Here is a 23,699-nt window from a genome sequence, read left to right on the forward strand (position 1 = left end):
TCCATTAAACAAGTCTGCTTTATTCCCAAAGAAACCTTATCCCAAGGGAAAGATACTGGCACTGCAGAATGGTGCAGTAAAGTGTTCCCACACGCACAGGGCAATTTAGGATGTTCATTCAAATTCTGCAACTTAAAGATCTCCTGGCTTTTACTTTCTCTGAGTTTTTCTCAGCCAGAGTCTAGTAGATCTGGACTAAAACATTTGAAGTGGAAGAACAGCAAGCAACAGAGCAAGGCCAGTTCTGCTCAGTATCTCCAACACAGAACTGGGAGATGGGTGGTTTAAAAAACAAGTGACCTTCATGCCTTGTTGGGAGCTGAACCTTACTTCTGCAGTCAAACTCAGCATGACACAATTTCATTGCTGTGACACCTGAAGGAGCAAAGGAAAACAGCATCATCCCCAAACGGTGTGCAGATCAACTGACTCTGCCTTTTGAAACAGAAAGGGAACACTTAAAGCTTCCCACATTTGTTGCCTTTATTTTCTGTTTTACAAAACTAACGTCAAGAAAACATTGTGCAATGGCCTCTGTATCGGACGAGGCCTGTGTGCTTTCCACAATCTATAAAATCCAACCACATCATGTTTTATCACACAACAGACTTCCCATAGTGTCACGTAACAAGAATTCCCCATCCCTGAGGATCCCAGGGAGACTTTAAAGCCTTTAATCAGCCTTCACACCACAAATCTGCAGATACTAAAGAAAGATGGGATTAAGTCAGTGCTTAGGCTTTCTCTTGGTGTTCTGTAGGCAAAGATATAAACATTGACAAGTTACAGATGTACAGAAAGATAGTTTCAAAAGATTTCAGCAGGAAAAGCTGTAGAATTAAGATACTGTGCTAGACAGGTATGAAGAGAGGCCAGCATGCTAAACACAGGGAATCCCAGCTGATAGAGACAGGTAGAGTGATTCATATATACAATGGACTTGACTTTGTCACCCAGCTATTCCAAAGCAGCAAGCTAGAGCACAGGAAGCTCCACCTCAACAGGAGGAAGAATTTCTTTACTGTAAGTGTTACAGGTGAATAATCTAGCCGAGAGCTTGTGGAGTCTCCTTCGCTGGAGACTTTCAAGACCCATGTGGATGCATTTCTGAGTGCCATGCCCTAGATTCTGTGGTGGTCCTGTTCTGGCAGGGGGTTTGGGCTAAATGATCTCCAGAGGTCCCTTCCAAATCCCTAACATTCTGTGATTCTGTGATCTGAAAATTACCCAAGGATAACTGAAGTCACAAACAGACAGAGCAACATGATGCTTTTTTTAATCAGGTTTTAAATCACAATGTAATTTTTTTCCACCAACACACTAAAACACAGACATTTAAAAATAATTTGTCTACAAAGAGGAATAAAATGATTTAAACAACTCCAGTAAATTCTGAGCAAATATTTTCTGATCTTCTCCTTGGGAGTCGACTCTTCAGACAACTTATAAATTTTGTTTGCTTCTATTTCACAAGACAAGAGAAGGCTGGGTTGCAGATAACCTTCTGTTCAAGCTCAGCATATCTTTTCAGAAGTGGAGGATACAGCTAAAAATGAAAAAGAAATAAATACATCTAGGTAGAAAAATTATATTTTTAAATCACACTGCAGTTCAAAACCAACTTCAGACATGAAGAACACAGGATCTTGATAGGTACCTGAAGGTTTGTGTTTTTTCCCCCAATTTCCTCAAGAAAATGCTGCAGTCTCCCTTCTTCAAATGTCAGTCCTTTTTACCATCTCCTTTGCAGCTTAATTTTATGACATGCACAGGTTGTTCTTATTGTGGCTGTGTTCTTGCTATAAGCAGAAGTTGCTACTTCCAGAGGAAGCAGCTCTGCTAAAGTCACCTCTCCCTGTCTGACATGTCCCCTCAGTAATAGCTGTCCTAACCACCCAGGCAGAACTCCTGTCCTTGCCTCCCTCTGCTACCTCAGGATGGATCACTGCCTCTGTCCCCTCCTCCTCTGCCTTGCTAATAAGCACGATGCCACCCCCTAGCATAGTCAAACACCACTGTCAGAAAGGTCCTCCTTGGCCAATATGCCAATCAGGGCATTCCAAAATACATTTCACACTCCCTCTCCTGCCCCTCTCATACTCCCATATCTATTTGAGCTTCTTTTCTCCTTCACATCTTCCACAGCCATGACTTTTCCCATCTAAGAGCTACTTCACAACCATGCTCCTCACTCCCCAGACCCAGACCAAGGGACACAAATGGAGACCCAAACTCTTTCCACAACTACACTGAGTAGCTGAGTAGCTTTCTGTATATCCCTAGCTAGAATTTTCCAGTAGTTTTTAGATCCAGAATTGTTACAACATTAAGAAGAACAATCCAAACCCAAAGGTATTCAAAACCCCAGATTCAAAGGCCCCCTATGCTTTTGGATATGAGCAAGATCGGTGTTGCAATTTGTTTGGTTCTTTACCCTTGGGATTTTTTTTCCCCTCTGCTTCAAATTCATCACACAACATATCACAGAAGATGAGCAGCTTGTATGTGACCAGGTTACCTAGCAGAAACCCTGAATAGGGCCTAGCCCTACAGCTGGCTCCAACCCAAAACTGTACTTCATCTAGATCTTGGAGATACACCTTCTTATCTCCTCTTTCTTGTTTTAATTGTCCATCTAATAAAATCATTAGTTTGACAAGCAGTTTCAGGACAGCTTCATCCATTTGCTGTGTCAGGAACAAAGAAGGGCCTGCCAGGAGCCAATATGGAGCCTGGTGCAGGCTTGAGCAGTCCTTAGGAGGATGCCACAAGGTCATATCCCTGCTGCAATGAATCCTAAGGGCCGCCAGTCTAGTCTCCAAACCCTGTGCACTGATGTTATTCATAATCAGAGCAGTCTCGCTCCTGGCTCCAGGTTCAGAGAGGTTATAGAGCCATAATGAATCATACCCAGTAAACTGAATTACTGCTCCCATCAATAAGTGAGATCCAGCATTTAAATGCATTTTATCCTTTTCCAGATACGAGCCACAGACAACTGCTACATATACACAAGAAATTCAAGAGAAGACACTTCAAGTGTAAACTACGAGGTCGTAGGAAGAGACAGGGTTGCTCTTGTGCAGTTTTAGGTACAGCCCTGCAGCAGCCTCAGTGTCTGAAACAGTCAGACTTTCCCAGATGAAAGAGAAACAAATCACAGTTTCCTCATCTAGGAAATCAAAAAAATAGCCTCTTTTGTTCCCGTGTTTCAGTTGATGGCAAAATATCTTCCTGAATAACAGTTTTACTCTGAATAGTGAAACCTGGATTTATCTCTTCCTTCCCACTTCAACCTTCCACTATGACAGGTGAGAGCAACTTAATGGACAAATTCTGAAGAAGCAGCCTGTTTTGGCCAACTCCTCCCTTACCAACCAGATGTTACTGGAGTTAAAGTACATTTCTTCAACAGATTAAGTACATCAAGGGGAAGAAGAGAAGGAACAGCAAATGGAAAGATTCACTGTTCACTACTCAAGGTCTCACTGGAACAATTTTTTTAACCCATCTCACAGTGAGTCTTACTATGTCTCAAACTTACACTCATTAGAACAGAGAAACCTACACACTCCTACCTCTGCAACACTCATCCAGTGACCATGGGCAAGTCATTGTGTTCCTGCCCCAACTCCTCTTCTCCACAGGACAGAGATACTGAGATCCATGGAGATTCACAGGGTTATGAAATTCACCACTATTATGAAACACCACATGACTCAGCATGGTATTTTTAACTAACTACATGAGGGCCTTGGGAGTTCATGAAGTACATATATATATATTCTTTTCATGCTCCCAAAGAATATTATTGCTCCTATTTCTGCTAAATATGCACATCAGAGTAAACAAAATATTCAGCAGGCAACTATGGCTATACTGGGAGTATCAGCATGTCAAACAAACCAGCTCCTTTATTCACTGAAGCATCTATAATCAAGCCTCACTCTTTCTTACTTTGCTGTTCTGTGTATTTGACAAACCCGAGGCACTTCTCAACAAATATTCAGCACAACAGAGCTGCACTGGTAAGTGAGCTCAGGCACTGAGAAAGCAGGCTTCAGATCACTTATGCAGCAGTATTTTTACAAAATACACAACAGCACATTTAGTAGAAGGCTGGGAAGTATTATTGTTAATACATCACTCTAAATTAAAATATGTCAAAAGAAACGAACAACCACATTTACTGATACAGTTTCTTTTCCTGTTTATTTGACTTAAGCACTTAGCTTGCTAATTGAGAAAATTCAGGCATTTGCAATAAGCTTCCCAGCCATTAGTGTAAATTAATGGTGCATTATGGACCATGTGAAAAAAAACTGCAAACAAAAAATTAAGAATATCTTCTGTACTCTGTTCCTGTTCATTTGGGGTAAAAAGCAGCACAGTTCACAGGGCTAAGCCCATCTTAAAATCCTCTTCCTCATGGAATTTGGCTGTAATACCACCAGTACATCATGGCTGGTAAGAGCAGCAGTACTGCAAGCTTTTCACAAGCAGTATTTTAGATACCAGCTTGACACCAGCTGAAGCCTGGGGCCAAAGCAGTGCAGCTCCCATGAAGTAAGGAGAAGAAAAGCCAAGCTGCCCTGACTGAGCACATGGCCTGAGCACACACACAGTTGTGTCTGTGAAAGATGCTTCTCCACGTCTGTTGTGACTGAACTGCCTCCACAGAACCTTGGGCAACTCCTTGTAAATTATTCCAGGAGTCTTTGTCCTGAGGCAATTATACAGATTTATTTTTATAATTGAGGTCCAAAGGGAATAAAGAACTCTCAATGATGCATAAAAACTCAAGAACATAAATTCTCTCTCTGTCATAGTCTCAAACCTAATATATCAGACCATGATATCTAACAAAAGTAATTATATGTATCACAACATGAACCTTTTTATTGTCCATAATTTAATTACTGTCCTTGCTATATTACAGTCTTTTATCCTGCTTATCTCTGTAGCTTACTCCACAACATGAGCAACACTCTGATGGCTTCATTTAACAAACCCTAAACTTCTCTCCTGGGACAATTTGGCCACGCTCCAAAAAACCCACAAATAACTAAGAAAATGATAAATATTACATTATAACAGAGAATAACTTAAGCTGCTCTCCCTGGAAAATGTATTCAAATACATGTTACCTTGCCCTCTAGACTAAACCAGATGTGTCATCCTCGTACTCTATCTCACCATAGTCCCAGCCTATGAAATCATCAGGACTTTTACTGTCCTTTTGTACAATGTCTAGGACAATGGGACATTGTTCCTTCCACTCTCTAAAACCAAAACCAGCTCCAAATTAATACTACAAGTGACAATAATCATGGATACTTCTGTCTATGCTATTTAAGCCAATGTTTGGAGCAATTCAAAATTTACAAATTACAAAGATGATGCTGAGGATTCTTTAATTTTAATCTACCTGAGTACATTTAATCTGCCCTGAATAGAATATAATTAATCAGTCCTGCACAAACTATTGCTACTTTTGATAGCTTTAAAAAAAACAAAACACAAAAAAACCCTCAAATTACTTGAAGAGATTTGCTTAAGAAATCAAAATATACAGATGCTTTATTTTTAAATCATAGCAGTTGATCATCTTTCTCAAAATAGAAAGGATACACTTAAAGCAGAAATAATATGACAGCATCCAGAAATACTTCAGAGACTCCTCCAAGGAACCACACCTCAACAGTTACTTTATTTTGGAAATTCATTCTGTAAGCCTATCTGAATCAGTTAATAAGTTAGAAAACTATTGGCTTCATAATCACCTTAATCAAACTCCCATCAATACCTAGTACCATATTTTTCTGGTTGCATTATTATTATTATCTACTTTGCACTAAACTACCAACCTAAACCAATTCTAGAAAACAACCTTCCCCCTCCAAAATCTAACTCAACAAAAATATCATTATTTTAAATCAATAAACAGGTCATTCTAACCTTCCTAGGTAATAGGGACACTTCTGTTAACCCATCTACTTACAAGGCAATTCACCAAAGTCAAGACAACCTGTTAGGTCTACATTTTCACTTCTTGAATTTTTGCAGGATTAATACATCTCAGTAGAGTCAATAATGCAATAAAAAAATTCTACATCCAGAGATAGTGAACTGCACTGTGCCTTCTCCCTACCAGACCCTATCCAACACTATTGCACTAAATCTGACACTTTGTCATAGGCACAGGCCCTGTATAAACACAAGTGATCAACTCCAGATAATCATGTTCCCTCTCATGCTTTTTTGCTTAATTAACCAACTAGCCAGTCAGCTGTTTCAATAGATTACTAAAACAGAGCTGAATTCCAATGCTGGAACAACAGATTTGTTCTGTCTCTCAATATATATGTATTGTTCTAGAATCTCCTGGTTATTTCTGTTGTGCTTAGTGGTTCTGATTAATCTTTTTCCCTGGGGGAGTGAGGAGGCTCCATAGAGGTGAGGTGACTCTCTAATTGTTGCTGTTTTGAAAACAAGAGAGAAGAATTCATCAGGTTAACCCACAGATGACCGACCAGCTAGCCTGGTTAATAACTGACCAAGGACTAGAACCACAATGGTTACCACTAGAATGCCTTATAACCCGTTTGGTTACTGACAGAGTTAGAAACAAGTTCAGGTTGGGTGAGCCCCCACACACTACAATGAAATCAGGTTCAACTAAGAGACAGGGTTGTAGCCACAGAGAGGAATTTATCCTCTTTGAAATGGTCTCCTCCAGGCAGGATGGTCTACTACAGGATAAAGTCACTTTTGTGCCAGACAATTTGGAACTCATGGGATCTCAGTTTCCATTAACTACTAACTCATCACCCATCACAAGCTCTATGTGTCCCATCTGGTGACCTTACTTTGTTCTACCTGCCCATCAGCTTAATTGAACCTGAAGAGCTGTTTTCTGTGCCCTGCTTTTTCTTTTCAAAATCCCATTCATTATCACGAATGATCCTTCAGGAACAAAAAATTCCCCTTTTTTTTTTTTCCATTTTTGGTTCCTGGAAAGCCTTACTGTGTGCATAAGCCTTGGCAATGAAGCTACATCAAACTATTGCTTGACCTCTGTCTGAAAGAGGTTTTCCTCCCTCCAGTGATCTAACACATGTTGCCTCCGACCTATACCAGGAAAAAAGGATGAAATCAGAGCAGATTACTGTGTTATGACCTGTTTTTTCTCCACCCTGCCAAGATGTAGCTGTAGCCATCCAAAAAATGCAGGGAAGTGGTCTGGGGAATTTCACATCGGTTAGCCAGACTCTTCCAGAAGAGCTCCTCAGTGAGACAGAACTTAACCTCGGGATGACTTTGAGGTTTATAAAAAGAACCGTCATTTAAGTGAAAGCCTCTAACCTCAACAGAATGAAACTGGAAGGACAGGGAGATGCAGCTCTGTAAAAAACAGAATCAAACTGACTCATCACATTATGAATTTTTCCCGCACTGTTCTTGCTAACACACTATTACTGACAGGCCCTCTGGCTTCCTGCAGTTTCACAGCCATGAAACTACTCATGGAATCCACCATCAACTGCAAAATTATAAGATGGGATGAAAAAAAAAAAAAAAAAAAGGTGTAGAATACCTAATTGCAAGAAGCTGCTTTTAATAGAATGAAGCTGGCAAGCTAAGCTATGCACAGGAATGGTTTCCTTCACGTGCTGCTTGGCCACTACCTGCTCTATCATTCACTCCTATCTACTGGGGCAATAATTCACTGCTGTACATCATTTAAAACCAATAAAATGATGTGCTATGAGAGCCAGGTCTAACCAAGTGGAAAAGGAGAAGAAAAGTATTGAGAGGGAGATAATTAACTCTTTTAGCTTCCAGGCCATTTTATGCAGATGGTAAAACAGAAAGAGGTAAAGGAATTCCCCACTGATCTTTCCAGTTAGGGTAGCTTGGCCCCTGCAGGGGTACAAGGTGCTTGCTGCTCTCACAAGGCCCCTGAGAGTGACAGCTGTATTCCCTGCTCTTGAGTTTCACAGCTGAAGCAGCACCAGGGGGTCAAAAGCAGGTGTCTGAGCCCTCCACCTCCGCACAAGCCAGACTGGCAGCTTTTCAGCAGACAGCCTTTTGGGGGGGAACAGGGCACCAATGTGAGGTTGAATCAGACACTGGGGATCTGCTTCTGAAGCCTATTCCCTGCAGAAGGCTTCAGCTGTAACACATGTGACACGGGCCATTGCTGTTAATTATTTTATCTTTTAAAATGAGGGGGGAAGGTTGAGTAAATGAGATCAGATCAATCAAGTTTAAATTATTCAATGTCTTAATATTTCTGAAGGGGACTTCTATTCGATTACTGAGCTCCTCCATCTCAGTTAATAATTAAATAATACGCTGGCAGGCACAATGCAGCATGATCATTTCTATTATTACTTATGATGATATCTGGTGCTCCACTACACATGTAGCTGGGAGTTACTAGTTTTGGCAGATCATTAATTTCCCAGTTTAAATAAAAGCTTTAAAACCTTGTTGCCTGTAGTTAGGGCACATCCAAATCTCATAAATGGAGTGTAAGGCTGTGTTGGTAGAAAATAAGCTTCCACAGAGCTGAAGACAGAGTTAGAAACACCTTTTGTTATTTAAACTTGTGTCCTGTAAGAATCTTGCTATATCATATTGTTTATTTATAACTGGAAATTGTATTTCAGAAACTGGTGTAAACAAATGCTCTTGGCACCTGATAGAAAGAGGTTCAGGGTTGTACTGGAGAGCCTGAGACAACAATTTCTTCCTTGGTTTTACAGGGGCTGGAACTACATTGTTAGCAACAATGACTATTTCTTCTGCTTTATTTATGTGGCCCATAAAGCACAAGCTTCACCTGCAGATGTGGTGAAATTCCAAGGATGGGCACAGTGCCAGAGGCCTATGCCTACTAAATCTTTCAGTTTCCATCTGGGAGCTACAAGTGAAGATATACAATTGGTGACCACTGGTGAGTGGTCAGACAGGATTTTTGGGGATGTTTTCTAAGAGGCTGGAAAGCACTGTCCCCATGCCTTTTCCATGCTGCTTGCTGCAAACAAGTCAAGACTATTTTATCAATAATATCAGTTACAACCTGACTGATCTGTATCCAAATTCAACCTATTGTATATCTTTTTCTGTCCCTTAAGGGACAGGTTTTGCTCTCTGATCACACCCAGTTAGGAAAAATCCCACACACAGACCCGGACGGAGTGATCAGATTATTGCGTCATAACAAGACTAAAGACCTCCCAAAATCAAATCTCTCTTTACAACAAGGAGTGAGAATTGTCTAACCAAACGCTTCTTAAATTAAGGTATTTTACCAGAAGAATTAGCAAGCCACTACATTCTGAAGCAGACAGGAAATGAAAAGAAAAATGGTATTCCCAAGTTTGCTCACCTCCTCAGCCCCAACAGTTGGTGTAACAGCCAATCTGGGCTCTGGTGCTAATTTCACAACGTCAGCCAAGGACACATTTGTCTCAGCTACAAGTCCTGCAATGAGAATCACAATCCTGATCAATGCAAAAAGCAAGATGAGGGATGTGCCTTGGCTCCCTGGTTAATTAATACATTATATTGATCTTCCTTGGTCAGGTCAGCATTCAGGATTGAAGGATAAATGGCAGAAGATCTTACATTCCAACGCACTAGCCTGGGAAGTGGGGACTCCATGATTGAGATTTTGCCAATCACTCAGTGGGTACCCTGGAGAGTAGGTCAGCAGCAGAAATGCTGCTCAACAATTTCAGTAATTATTTATGGTTATAAAAATACAGTAAACAGCAGTGAAAAATATGTGGAAGTGAGGGACTCTAGGACAAAACGTGACTAAACGAAAAAAAGGAGGAGAAATTAAAACAATGTCAAGAAAATGCATTACAAATTAATAAATATATTTTTATATAAGGAAGCAGAATGACAGGGGAGTTCTGCTACTACAGCATTTTGCTTTGCAAGTGAATCATAGCACTTTAGGAGTTCCTTGTTCCACCTGCTAGGAATCCCAGACTAACTGTGGAACACCCTACTTGTAGATGTACACTGCAATATTATTAAGGAGCCCTTGCCATCAATATTTCATTTATATTAGCAACTCTACAGTTTTGCTCAATTCCTTCGCCTGGCCAAGAGTGAGTCAGATGAAAGCATCCATCAAAAATGCCATTTAGAAACACACACAGCATGCCCCTGGGACTTGGCTGGCAGAGTACCTGAAGGAGTCCCTCCATCTGAAATCTTCACTCAAACGCTCTGTCAACCAAGCCTCAAGATTTCATATGCCAGATTGGTAGAGGGAATTCACATCTTCCAAAATATCTGGATTAACTTTAATGATGGCTCCACGTTTCTCATGCATTCACATGAACTAGGTGCTGGGAAGCTTCTGGTGGCTTCTGAAGCAAAAATTTGAGCGCAGAGAAAAACAGTACAGAAACTTGGCCCCCAAAGGTGGAAAATGGTCACAACTGTGGCTTCAAACATACTTGTAATCTAACAGTATTGTTTCCACTGCCTTACAGAACCCTTGTGTCTTTTCTGGAAAGAAAGAGGAGCATGCTGTGTGCATTAAACACATTGACTCAAGTTTTTGGCTGTGCAATTTTCTCTGCTATTTTCAAATGCAGGAGAGCATGTAGTCTTCAGATGCTATAATGTGACAGCAGAATTTGCTTCTAAAATTAAAACCTTTCTGATTTCTTCTGATGGCTGATGTTATCTGTGCCATGCTTGTTGCGATCCCATGATCTTACATGAGCTTGCACAGAAGCTGTCCATGTCTTAAGGTCCAAAAGCTTATAATAAACAAAACAGAGACTAACAGAAGTTGGCCTAAATATGGACTTAAGAATTTCATACACATTCTTTGGATTTGCTTAGCTGTAACATATTAGGAACTGCTTGAATATATGAATTTATATGTGAATATACATGAATAAAATTTCCTGCCTGGGATTCAACTCTTAAATGGCTGGTGTCCCCCTTAACATACACCTCTACGTGTTAGTAGATAGCAGTTAATTAATACTTGAAATCTTGGACTGTTGCATTACAGTGAGTGATGGAGTACAGCAAGAAAAATGACTGGTCAACCTAAGAATATCCCAAGATTTATGGTGTTTCAAAAGAAAGTGCATACTGGAGCATGAAGTCCAGGGCATTTTGCATATCCTTTGTCTTGATGTTTAGAAGCTGGACGATACACATAGGTTTAACAACATTTACATGGCCAGCAGTATTACTAGTCCTGTCACTCCTGCCTCCTCTAATCTTCTTTACTAGGATTTAATTTTTTGTTTGGTTTGACCATTTCAGCAATCCAGTTTACAGCCTGCTCCTCAAACCAGGGCAGCAGGCTACACCAGCACCTTCCCTTGGCTGTTTTCTTCCAAGTGAGGCACATGGAGGTAGCAACTCAATACAGTAAGGTTCTAGACCTTCCCCTGTCAGTACCAACAGTTTCCAGGCCCTATCCCTTGGTTGACAAGCAGTCACCAGACTTGAATTGTAACACAAATATTATTCATGGGCCTGATCGAAATGCACTAAGAGCAAAAAAACCTTTTTGACCTGAACGTCCTTCCAGTGAGATCCACACAGCTTTATTCTCCTCTCATCTTCAGTGATGTTAATCCCAAGTATTAACCTACTGAAATTAAATGCCCAGCCCACTCAGAAGTATCTCCTTAAGGTCTTACCATGAATTGCCCTGTAAGCACTTCCTAAACAAGCCGAGTTTGCGGTATCTATAGTGTACACCGGCGCGTTGAACACATCAGACAGGACCTGAGAAGTATCAAAGCATCAGTTAGGAATGTCCCTAGAAGACAAGGGATAAGCAATGCCCTATCACTGCTTAGGAAAACCAGTAACTACCATACACCCCAGCCAAGCATTTGGGTACCCACAGAAAGAAGCACCATGGGCAACGAGTCCTGAAGTTGTCACGCAACAGGGTACTGCAAAATCTGAGCTGGAGATGTAACTGCAGCCAAGAAACAAAGTCCCAGCTCTCTCCAGATCTCTTTACTGCAAGGTCAGAGGAATCTGGGTTCAAGCACTGTCTTTCTCATAAGCCCACACAATTTGCCTGTGCCCAAGGCTTTTGTCAGGGCAAGAGATCTTCTCAGGAACCCACAACTCATGCCTGCTTTCTTCTATCACATTTATGGCTGAGGCAAGTGGAAAGGAAAGAGAGAGGAGCCAGTCATGGCAACCCAGTTCTCAACTTTGATAAAATAAAAGCTCCAGCATGAAAGCCTACTAAATGTATTGTCTTCATCTTCACCCTTCCCACCAAATTCAGGTTAACAGGAAAAATGACACAGGATGGTTATATGATCTCTACACATACCAGGATTTTTCTTGTATTCAAGGGATCCTTAGCTATGAAGATATACCAAGACACTTCTCAGCTTGACTTGACAAATACAAAGAAAATTTTACTCACAAAAAAAATGTGTTATGGTAGCCAACAGATACTAAAGTTATTAGACCACACAAAATTTTGCATTAAAAGCAACACCAGTTGCTGGGCATGTGTGCCCTTCCCCACAGTATAGATTTAGGAAAATAGATACAAAAAATGGAAAAAATAAGATATATTTGGGTAGGGACAGGGGGTTTCAAGAACACTTTTCTGAAAACATTGTTAACAAACTCTCTCCATTTTGGTTTTGTCACTTCTAGGATTACAGGTATCCCTCAGATGAGCAAGGTGAGAAGCAAACTCACAATTCAGATTTAACTTTGCTTTTCCCTTTTACCAAAGGAAACAGTGTATCACCCGATTTATACTAGTACAGTAGAGTCTCAAATAAGGCAACAGTGTGCTGGAATCCAGTCTGGATTAGTGATCTGCAACCCCAACCTAGGGATTTACAGTCCTACTGATTATGGGTACCAGGGACTTCTAAAAGATTACTAAAATAGTCAATCCATATATGTTACAGGAAGAATAGTATGTGACATCTCTAAAGGATTTTGCCTCTTTCTCTGAAGGTGTGTGGAGAATCTGCAAATCAAAACCTTTGAAAAATCACCAATTTTCATAATTTTTGCTAACTAAAATCCAATGAAAGCTTGAGCTTTAAACTTAAAACATTTTCTTCTGGTAGAATAACCAAGCCAGTATTGCCTAACTTCAGTTGCAAGCAATAAGCAATACATGAACTTCAATGCTAGAGGAGAAATGGAAAATTAATCATGGTACCTATTTAAAAGTCCTCTGGAAATGAGAAGATCACAGAGTGCTGGTTCCACTGCCCATCCTGCCAACCAACACTGCTGTATCGTTTCAGCACATTCCCCATCTGCTTCTTTCTCATTTCTAACAGGTATTTCTTAAGCTTGAACTGTAAATTCCTTTATACAACAGAGAGGTGGGGTTTTTTGCATCTCTGCAGACCCTGACACAATACAGCTCTGCTATATACTGAATGCTAGTAAGTGCTGTAACACTGCAAACAATAGCTACCTTTTGTGTCACATGATTATAAAATTAAAATTATTCCAAGCCCATCCAGAAGGTAAATCATTTGAAACTGTGGTTTCTCTCATTAATAATTTTTATAAAAACTGTTAGAGGTTTTACTGTTAAAAATATTTCACTGTGTTTCATGTGGCCATTAATCAAGCACCATGTATGTTATAAAAAGCTTCCCAGAACCACAGAGAAAGCTGACCTACCATATTAACAGATTTTCCTAAGTTACCTCCTTTGCAGTGTAAAATACAGAAGTTACTGAATGTTGATTAATTAAATGATAGTCTTTTGTAGCCCCTGGAACAAATTATCCAAAATTGACCATGATAAGGGTGGAAACTGTTTTCTTTATGCAACTGATACGGTTTCTGAGGTTTTGATTAAATTAAAAAGGAGGATCCAATTAACCAGTAATTGAATTAAGTAGATGACACTGTATTGATCATATTATACTAAGACAGTTCTAATGAGTTTTAAAAGCAGCTGTACTGTTACACGTGAAGAGCAGGCATCACAGCCACCACTTTCACATCCCCACAGTTTTTCAGCTGTGTATGTTGCAGAATTACATGTTATAAAAACATTCAGTTCTCTGCCTTCATTCCTCAGCAAGGAGACCATCCTGGTACCTAAATTGGAAATACAGCTTTAAAAACAAACTCATCTATTAACCCAATCTCTTTCCCGACATATTCTTAGTAGAATTACTCCAGTAGGGACCAATGTTTTAAGCAATTATCAGTTAATTTTTCAATGTCAAGTTCCTAAGCAAAATAACCAAAGCTGATGAAGAGAAGTGACATCTACAGGCAAAACATGCCAAATTTGCTGTGTCCCAGTCAGCTGTACAATCAGTGGTTACACAAATGTGTGTTTTAGATGTCTCAGGAAAAAGAGCTTTCTGCTCTTTGCTCTTCAACATCCATTTATTCCAGCTCAGGCTGTGCAGAGCAGTGGAACTGTCCTTCATACAACTGCAGTTGTCAAAGAGCACAGTGGACAATGGAGGCTGGCCTTCAGGCTCTCTCTAGCTGGTAGAAAAGGACTGGCATCTTCAGAAAACAATTCACCCCATGTTGATTAACTTCAGTGCCAGGACTTAGCCCAGGATTTAGTCAGGTGCCTTTTTGGTGTACATGTCTACCTGCAGGCTCAGTGTCAGAGCCTCTAGGCAAAGGGGAGCTTGCTTGTCCAAGCTGTCAGTGGAATAAAAGATACTCAGAACAAGGGCAGAGTTCTGGGGTTTGTATGGGGGTTTTGTTTGTTTGAGGTGGGGTTTTTTGAGTGTTCAGCACCAGCATAATATCCCCTCCAGTTTAAATCCATCATCCAACTTTTATCCAAATGACAAAAGTCTCAGGTATTATTTCAAGTGTCTTCTTGATTTCTTTGCTGATGGAGTTGATGTAAGTGATGAGATGTGGAAATCAACAGTGCTTCAGATGCACATTCATAAAACTAGGAGACTGTAAAGAAACCTTTCAAGTTCAATAAAAAATTAGCAGTGAGCTAACAGTGTTCACACTAAACCTGGAGAAAAGCCCTAAAGACTTGCAGCAGGCTCACAATCTGTCCTGGCTTGAGCTCAAAACAGGACACAATCCCATATCCACACCTTCCTGCGCAGGTGCAGTGACTTGGACTCAGTACGTCAAAATAAAAATGAAGATGAATCTGATCAGGTCAAAGGATTTAATTCTCTACTTACTTGTAAGATCTTTTCATTGTGGGATGCACCACCAGTAGCCAAAATCCTTGTTCTGGGCACTGCAATGCAATACAACATACGGATCAGACTGAAAATGCATATTGTCAAGATGTGCACTACTGAACCAAGCAATGAGAACAAGGAGGTGGGAGTCAGATGGTCTGGGCTCTCTCTCTCTGTACCTCTAATTTACCTTCTGTAAAAAAGGACTTAAGACTAATTACTCACCTTTCCAAGGCACATTAGAACAGTTCCTTAGAAGAGGCAACATAAATATTGCAGATTTATTGTTATTATGGTGTTATTAAAGTCAGGGAGACTTGCAAAAAAGATATACAACAAAAAAGGCAGTGTTACTACACTACAGCTCTGGTTTGAGGTCAGACTGGTTTGGCTCATAGCTGTATATATACAAACTGACAGATAACCTTTAAAATCAGCAACATTTTCCAAACTTATCTCCTTGTGACGTTCACAGTCAGAATTCACTGAAACCTGGGCAATCCCTAGATGCTTGAATGATAAGGAAGTGTGTCAAAAGGTAATTAGAGATGGTCTAAGTCGCTTCAATAAAATGAAAAAAAATATAAATCTGAACCTTTATCCAATGCAAACACACAGTCTTGGGGGTGCTGAAAAGTTATCCTCCATTCTTTAAAGAATCCTATCCTTCCTTTTCCCATTCCTGAATGTCTGTCCTGTGCCTCATCCTTTATTTGTGTGCATGTATGCACTGGAGCACAGCATGCAACTAGCCATACTTCTCTCCATAACCACAGTTCTGTAGGGCATTATAATTGTGAGTAGTCAAAATGAAAATTCAGGGGTCCACTGAAATTCTTCAAAGGCTTAAAACAAAATAAATGTATAAATACTTCAATAGCATATATTTTCAAAATCTAAACACTTGATTACCCTTAATAAGATAAGGCATCATGTATACGCTCTCAATAGTGGTATTTTACTGTGGTTATTGTTTTGCTTTCTTAAACTCTTTTTTAATAAAATCTGAAGATAATTTATTTCTCACAAGGCAAGGCAAAGTTGGTCAACTTACACTAATGCCCTAAGTAACTTACTGCCATTTCTCCTTTCAAGTATCTTAATGACAAAAGCCCTGAAGACAGAATTAGAAATAAAAGGAAAGCTCACCATGCCATTTCTAGGCTCACAGGTGCTCAGGTGGAGTCTAAGACCTAGACAAAGCATTGCATGGGGGACCCTATTTTACTGATAAATTTAATTTTATTTTCCTCTTTGGAGGATATTCAGTGATGCACAAATTGGGTTTTAAAAGCCATTAGGATCTCTGTCAATGTCCGTAAACAAATAAAACAAACAGCAGAGGGATTCCTCAGGGGAAACAAGTTTCAATTATACCAACACAGAGTGACAGATCCCTGCCAAGATTATCACAACATAATAGCACAGAAACCAGTGAAAAATAACTATTAAGCCTCTGTTCCCAGAAACCAAACTGAACTATAAATTATTTGCCTCGTAGTCACAATCCTGTCTTGCTAAACCTTGTTGCAGATGGAAATTCTTGCAGAACTACTATATCCAACATGAAAACACCACATTCTATCTGACACGGACAGAATGAGAAACAAACATGTCTGCTCCATTCCACAGCAGCTAAAACCAAAGAATAAGACCTGCTTGCTCTCCACTGACTCTGGAAAGGGGCTTAATAAACTGCTGGGCTATCATCATCAGGAAAGAATAGCAGACAAACCAAAAGTGGTAAAGCCAAGCAGCAACTACCCCTGTGAAAACTGCAGACATATCTTAGCTCAAGTGTTTCTTGCACTTCCATCTATCTGCATGCCAGCTCTCTCAGAGCTTCTGCTCCACAGCTTTCCAAATGTTTCATAGCTCTGTCAGGATATACTGCTGTCTGCTTCCACTGCACAGTGACTGATAGGGGAGGCAGGGCTGATTTGTGCCTTCTAGCTGACTCCAGTGCCCCTGAAACAGGTAAAATGTTGACATTAGGAATCACAGACACAGGAGACTTACTCCTTGCTAGGTCAGAAGATTCAGGTTTTGGTTACCTTATCAATTGATGCCATAATTGTAATTCCAGATACTTCTACATTAATAGGTTAACATAAGAAAAGTAGGGGTGAATTCACAGTGCTATTCAATACAAACCACTCAGGAGTATGCATTTACCCAGCTATTAGTTAGATATCTACCAAGAGGGCAAAAAGTGTTTAACACCCTTATCATCTAAACATTCATCCTAATCCAGAATAATTACTTCATAGCAAAATTTGAACAGCTATTTCAGTATATAACCTACTTGATAAAAGAAACTAACAATTTACACTGCAAAGTTTCTAACGTTGGTTGGACATCTCAAGTTCTAAACTGGATCAGCTTATGAGTATGAACACACAGATACACAGTAAAAAAACCCCCAAACCCCATACTGAAACTACATGAAGGGCAAAATCATTCATTCTCCTTTGCTTTGAATAATGAGGCTGGCTCAGTTCACCAAAACATATCCCAGTGGGTAGCAGCCTAGTGAGTCCTAGCCAGCACTGCCTGACAACAGAATCTCACCTGCTGTACTGGTGGGACTGGTCCATCCAGACCACACGGAGGAGTGATCCTCGGTGAAGCCAGTGTTTCCCAAGGCAGCTCTGCATACAGCCAGAGCAGAGACAACAGCTTCCCTAGTTGAGTCTCAGCCACTTCTTACAGATGAGGAGTAGGTCCCAAAAGAACTTAATCGAATTTGCTGATTTTTAGGTTTACCTCTTATTTCAGTCTCTCTCCTGAGAGTGAGGAAAGTACATTGATCACTGAATTCAGGGATTGTCCTTTTAATGCCAATATTGTGTGCTTTACTGAATGGTGGACCTTTGCTCTGAGATGTGTAATTGGATACATCTTATAAATAAATAAAGAAAGCCCATTATTTATGTATACAGGGGCATTAACAAAGACATTGTTCATCCATCACTAGTGGTGTTCTCAGTCAGCTGTACTTGAATCTGTCAGGAGCTACCATCTATCCTCTACAGCAGTGCACAAAAAGAACTTAAATACAGTGTTTAAAAGAAAAAAAGAAAAAAAACACCAGAAAAAAAACACCACCAAAAAACCACAACCAAAACAGAAACTGTAGCAAACATAATTAATTAAATTCTTTGGCAGTTGAGAGAATCAGATTTAAACGTATTTTAATTAAAAAGCTCCCTTTATAGTACCTAACCAACCAGTTTCCTTCCAATTAAAAACTAATGATTTTTTAGAGAGCTGATACAGAATTTTAACCATCTTGAAAGCATTTGTCTAGAAAACACTGCACCCTGTCTAGAAGAGTTACTAAACTGAAAGAGTGGTCAGGCACTGGAACAGCCTGCCCAAGCAGGTGGTTGAGTCACCATCCTGGGAGGTATTCAAGAAATGTTGATGTGGCACTTCAGGGCCTGCTCCAGTGGCCAAGGTTTTTTTTTGGGGGGTTGTGGGTGGTTTTTTGGTGTGGTGTGGTTTTGGTTTGTGCTTTTTGGGTTGGTTTTGTATTGGGTTTGTGTGTGTGTGTGTGTGTGTGTGCGTGTGTGCTGATAGTTGGACCCTGTGATCTCAGAAGTCCTTTCCAACCATGACAATTCTGTGATCCATGATCTGTGATCTATGGTGTCATCCTGCAATATGTACATATTTTACAGATCTATTATCTGCTGTGGAACATGGTGACTGATCTAATGAAATTCAGTTAATCATTCCCATCAGCCAGGAGGAGGGGCACAGGCCCAAGTAAAGAAGTTCACTTATGTGGGAAGACTGAGCATGAGGCACTTTCCCACACAGGATGAGAAGTCAGCCCACTCTATATATGTTACACACAATCCCCATTCTGCTTTTCACACAGATCCAGCAAAAGTGAATGATGTCAAAGTTCACCTCCTGCCTCTTGTTTTCAGCCAAAATATTGCATTCATTGAAAGGTACGTAAGGGAAAAAAAAATAAAAATCTGTCACTGAGACAAGGGAGAAATTACTATTATTTGTGTTCAGCAGCTGTCAGTGGTCCAAAAAAGACTGAAGACCTGCATCACTGTGTATTTACAAACACAGAACTGCTGCCTTCCCAGAAAAGCAAGCAGTTTAAGAAGACTATGACAAAAAGTGGAAGGAAAACCAAAGATTTTAGTGAGGACTTAAAGAGCACTGCCCAAGTGGATTCAACAAGTGAGACTGTGGAACCAGTAACACAGGGAGAGTCTCTCCTGACATCCCCTCTAATGGTCTTGGCACATAACCATAGCTATTAAGAAAAATAATCACATAAGCAAACTCTCATCAATCAGAAGGTTAGTGCTGTTAATTAGCACCAAAAGCCTGCTGCCACATCATTTGTGCAAGGAGGCTGGAGGTAGAAATTCACCCTTCTGTTCCACCAGAAGCAGAGTCAGATCAGACTGCTAACGGGTCCGGATGCTGGAATCGATGGGACGACTCCTGACCTCAGGCCTTTTGGGTCTGGCCATATTTCAACTGGACTGTAGCAACATGCCTGTGTCAGCCCAGAATTTTGCTGGCTCGTGCTCTGCAAAGTCCAAAAGCAGAATTTGACCTTCTGTTTGGAGGCTGAAAACTCTTCAGCTTCTTCAGCTAAATTTCCAGTGCTACACACAGCCCAGGTTTGTATCCCAAATAGCAGGCACTCCCTGACTTTCAAAACTCCTAGAAGACATTCTGAGGCTTCATCCAAACAACTTCATAATGTCTTTCTCATCACAACTGAATCCATAAATAAAACAGAACAATAGAACATGCATTCAAAAAGCAGATGATTATGCACATGAATCCACACCAGCTATAAGCATGATTGCAAATAACTGCAATTTACAATTTGCAAGCAATGAGAAAAGTATCAGCCCCTCCTTTATTTCTGATTAACTCCAAACACTATAATTTTTTTAAAAAAAGTATTTTCTAGCTTTTCATTCTAGAAATACAAAACAAAAGCATATTATTATTCTGTCTCATTTATAAAACAAATGTTCCAAAATTGTCCTCCATGCATATTAACTCTTCCAAAATTAATGCTAATCTTTCTTATTCATGTAGAGACTGTGAAATTAAACTCCTGCTATGGTAAAAGGCTTCTCTTGTCTGCACCCTTTTAAATATGAAAATGTACAAGATACTGAGTGCCCTTTATGTGCCTCTGAGTTCTAGGACTGCATCCAAAGGCACTTGCTTCTCTACCTCATTGTGCTGCATCACTTCTGACATCTCCAAGTATTTCATATGAGAGAAAAAAAAGACAGCCACAAACCAGCCTGCAGCACATCAGACAATATCTGACTGATTGAGGCAAAAGTAACATAAACTAGAACACATCCTTTTTTTTTCCCAATTTTTTAATTATTATTTTTCTTTCTTTTTTCTTTTTCTTTTTTTTTTAATTTAGACCAATACAACTGCCCAAATGAATAAATTACAAGCTTGAAGCCAAATATTCAAACACATTGAGTTAGTTCTGGAGCCCCCAACACAGGAAGAACATGGAGCTGCTGGAGCACGTCCAGAAGAGGGCCATGAATGTGAAGAGAGCCTGGAGCTCCCCTGCTCTGAAGACAGGCTGAGAGAGTTGGGGCTGTTCAGCCTGGAAAAGAGAAGGATCTGTGGGGACCTCAGAGCACCTTGCAGTACCTGAGAGGGCTACAGGAAAGCTAGATGGACTTTTTACAAGGGCATGGAGTGACAGGACTAGAGGGAACTGAAAGAGGGGAGATTTAGATTGGCTATTTAGCAAGATATTCTTTCCTGTGAGGATGGTGAGACACTGGAACAGGTTGCCAAGAGAAGCTGTGGATGCCACATCCCTGGAATGGAGGGTGCTTGGAGCAACCTGGTCTAGTAGAAGGTGTGGCAGGAGGGTTGGAACTAGATGATCTTTAAGATCCCTTCCAACCCAAACCATTCTATGAAATTCACCCACCTTAGAGTTCTAAAAGCCACATAGTAATTCATAAAAGCTTTTAAAAACTATTTTTAGAAGCGTTTCTGACTTTCACTTTGAAGCGTCAGCTAATTTATTACAGAGAAAATCAAGCCCTATTTGCCATCCAGGTTAGCTGTTCTCTTACTCATAAGCCAAGAAGTTTTCATATTTCATAACATGCTTTAATTTCACTGAAGGTTTCAATAGCTCAAGTGTATGTCAGAAACTTTCTAGACATAGAATTTATTCTTATTTTTAAGATGCAGTGCCTGGGGAAGAAAAACAATTTTTAAGGATAGAATTGATCACCAGCCTCTGAGGCTACTGCTGCTGTCACACCAGCTGGAATTCAAAAGGGGGAAAAAGCCTTCATTTTCTCAGCAGCAATGACAAATATGGCTAATTTTCTCAACATTTATGCTGCTTACATAGATAAAGTCTCTACACTGATGTAGAGGAGAACAGGCATGATTTTTCTTGCTCATCCTGCTGTAAGGCAAGAATAGTATCACTAAAAAGAGTAGATGCACACACATCTAAGTAAAACAGTAGAAATGGAATCCCTAGTCAAGACCCCTTTGCTACTGCTAGTCTAGCTCACCTTATGTTCTCAAGAAACTTCTAATGGCAGAAATTGTTCTTCATGAGGATGCCAAATCTTGCTTTCTCAAGACCCGGCTTCAATAAAGACAAAACTTTATCTTTCACAATGTAAAACTTAAAGACACCAAATCACCTAACTCTGAAAATCCTTAGTCTAGCTCAATTCAGATGTGCATTTAAAACCTAATGCTGACTTAAAGTCTTCCTTTTTTTATTGGATTTCAGAAGAAATAAACAGAAAAATATGGACACAAATTCCCTTGTAGCAGCACCTTAAATTATTGCAGATCACCTCAAAAATGCACATAGTCTAAGATGTACAATGAGAAACAAAACCTACACAAGATCCAACCCCACTGACAATTCAACTTCATCGACTTCAGCAGAGTTATACAGCAGGGAAAACTTGGGCACATGAATGTTAAAGACTTACTTGGGAACAAACAGATCAATAGTCATAACAGTGTTATAACATATACATTGACATGCTTGCAAGAAGTCCTCTGAAATATTTGCACTTCTTGTAGAAACACTGCAGAGCTGCAATCACTTATCAATTTGCTGTGATTTTTTCTTGTTGAGACACAGATCTCTTATTTGACAGAACATTTTGATGAAACCTGGGATAAATTCCAATGGTAAAGTATAAAAAGAAAAAAAATCCAGAACTCAACACTGGAGTTTACAGCAGAAAAAGAAATAAAGCAGCAGATTCAGAATGCAAGTTTTCATAGATATAGGCTGAGTATTTTGGAAAAATGTTTCTGTGAAAACTTTTAAGGAAACAGATGAAAGACAAATTAGAAGGACCACTTCAAATCCGTTTGGTCAAGACTGAAAACATATGTGGGGGTAAGTCCCTTCCTGAAGACATTACTGCTAACAATAATTTAATAAACCCTTGCTATCTCTACTGGTGTAAATTCTTGGCTCTGATTTAATTCCTTAAAGAAAAAATAAGGAATATATTTCATTAATTTGTAGGTAAAATGTGTTCATGTACCAATGTAACTGGCTTACATCAGGTTTCATTTTTTTTTAACTTTTGGCCTCTGACTGAAGTTTTGGGTTTTTTGTTACCCAAAGTTTGGTTATGGCAAGAACTGTGAAATTTAAAAATAGTGTGTGTTGGAGAAACATACCAATCCCCACAAAAGTTACTCAACAGTTGTCCAAACACCTATAAAGTAGCCAAGGCTCCAAGTAAAGGTTTAACAAGAAGCACAGCCTGCTTTGATTTACCCCACACTTCCACAATTATCCACAGACTCTTGGAAACAGCTTTGCCTTCCCCTTCCACTTCAGAATGCCTGTCATTCAGCAAATAAACGTGAAATCAGGAACCACTGCAACAAATCAACTGAGCCACAAAAAAACGTTCTAAAGCAGGTGGTACCAGTCTGAAAACAAAACCTGCAGGAGAGCCAAAGTGGGCATTTGATATCCAGCCACCACATCCAGCTGTTTAATAACCTACCTAAAGAATGGTCCGAAAATGTAAGGGGTCAGAGTAAACCAGCTGCTTAAACAAGATGACACAACTTTAACACAGTGATTCCACCATCAGGCCCAGCTCTGTATTTGCTGAACTAATCTGAAGAAGACACAGAATCTCAGCTGAAGGACTCAAAATAACAGAATTTACTGCATCTACTGGCTCTTTTCACATTTAATGACCTTTAAAGTTAAATATTTTCACTTTTCCCATAATATTGTTTTTTATTTTTTAAACTTCTAGTCACTTGATCATTGTGGCTTTAACCTTCCAGTTAAAACATCATTGTATCTTGGCACTTACAGACCACAATTAAATTGCATCTTGTCCTTTTTCATAAGCTACAGATATTAAGTTCTGATATTCATTAAAAGGCATAATTTCAAGACCACAAACCACTGCAGCTTAGTGCTGCTGGTAGACAACCAGTGCCTGGCAG

The 23,699-nt window shown here is 39.8% G+C and overlaps 1 protein-coding gene across 4 annotated transcripts in view; it reads right to left on the bottom strand.

Annotated features, from left to right (window-relative positions):
• Positions 1-1,260: 1,260 nt before the first annotated feature.
• Positions 1,261-23,699, bottom strand: part of XYLB (xylulokinase) — a 104,242-nt gene continuing 81,803 nt past the window's right edge. For 3 of the 4 annotated variants that reach the window (XM_051612244.1, XM_051612241.1, XM_051612243.1), the window contains exons 16-19: positions 15,192-15,250; positions 11,697-11,784; positions 9,398-9,492; positions 1,261-1,546 (exon numbers count right to left, since the gene is read on the bottom strand). In XM_051612244.1, the coding sequence (XP_051468204.1) occupies positions 1,463-1,546; positions 9,398-9,492; positions 11,697-11,784; positions 15,192-15,250 (326 nt within the window). In that variant the 3' untranslated portion in view covers positions 1,261-1,462. The remainder of the gene's footprint in view (positions 1,547-9,397; positions 9,493-11,696; positions 11,785-15,191; positions 15,251-23,699) is intronic. The other variant, XM_051612245.1, reaches the window with a different exon arrangement.

The sequence above is a fragment of the Apus apus genome, chromosome 2 (genome assembly GCF_020740795.1).
Source record: "Apus apus isolate bApuApu2 chromosome 2, bApuApu2.pri.cur, whole genome shotgun sequence".
NCBI classification, from domain to species: Eukaryota; Metazoa; Chordata; class Aves; order Apodiformes; family Apodidae; genus Apus; species Apus apus.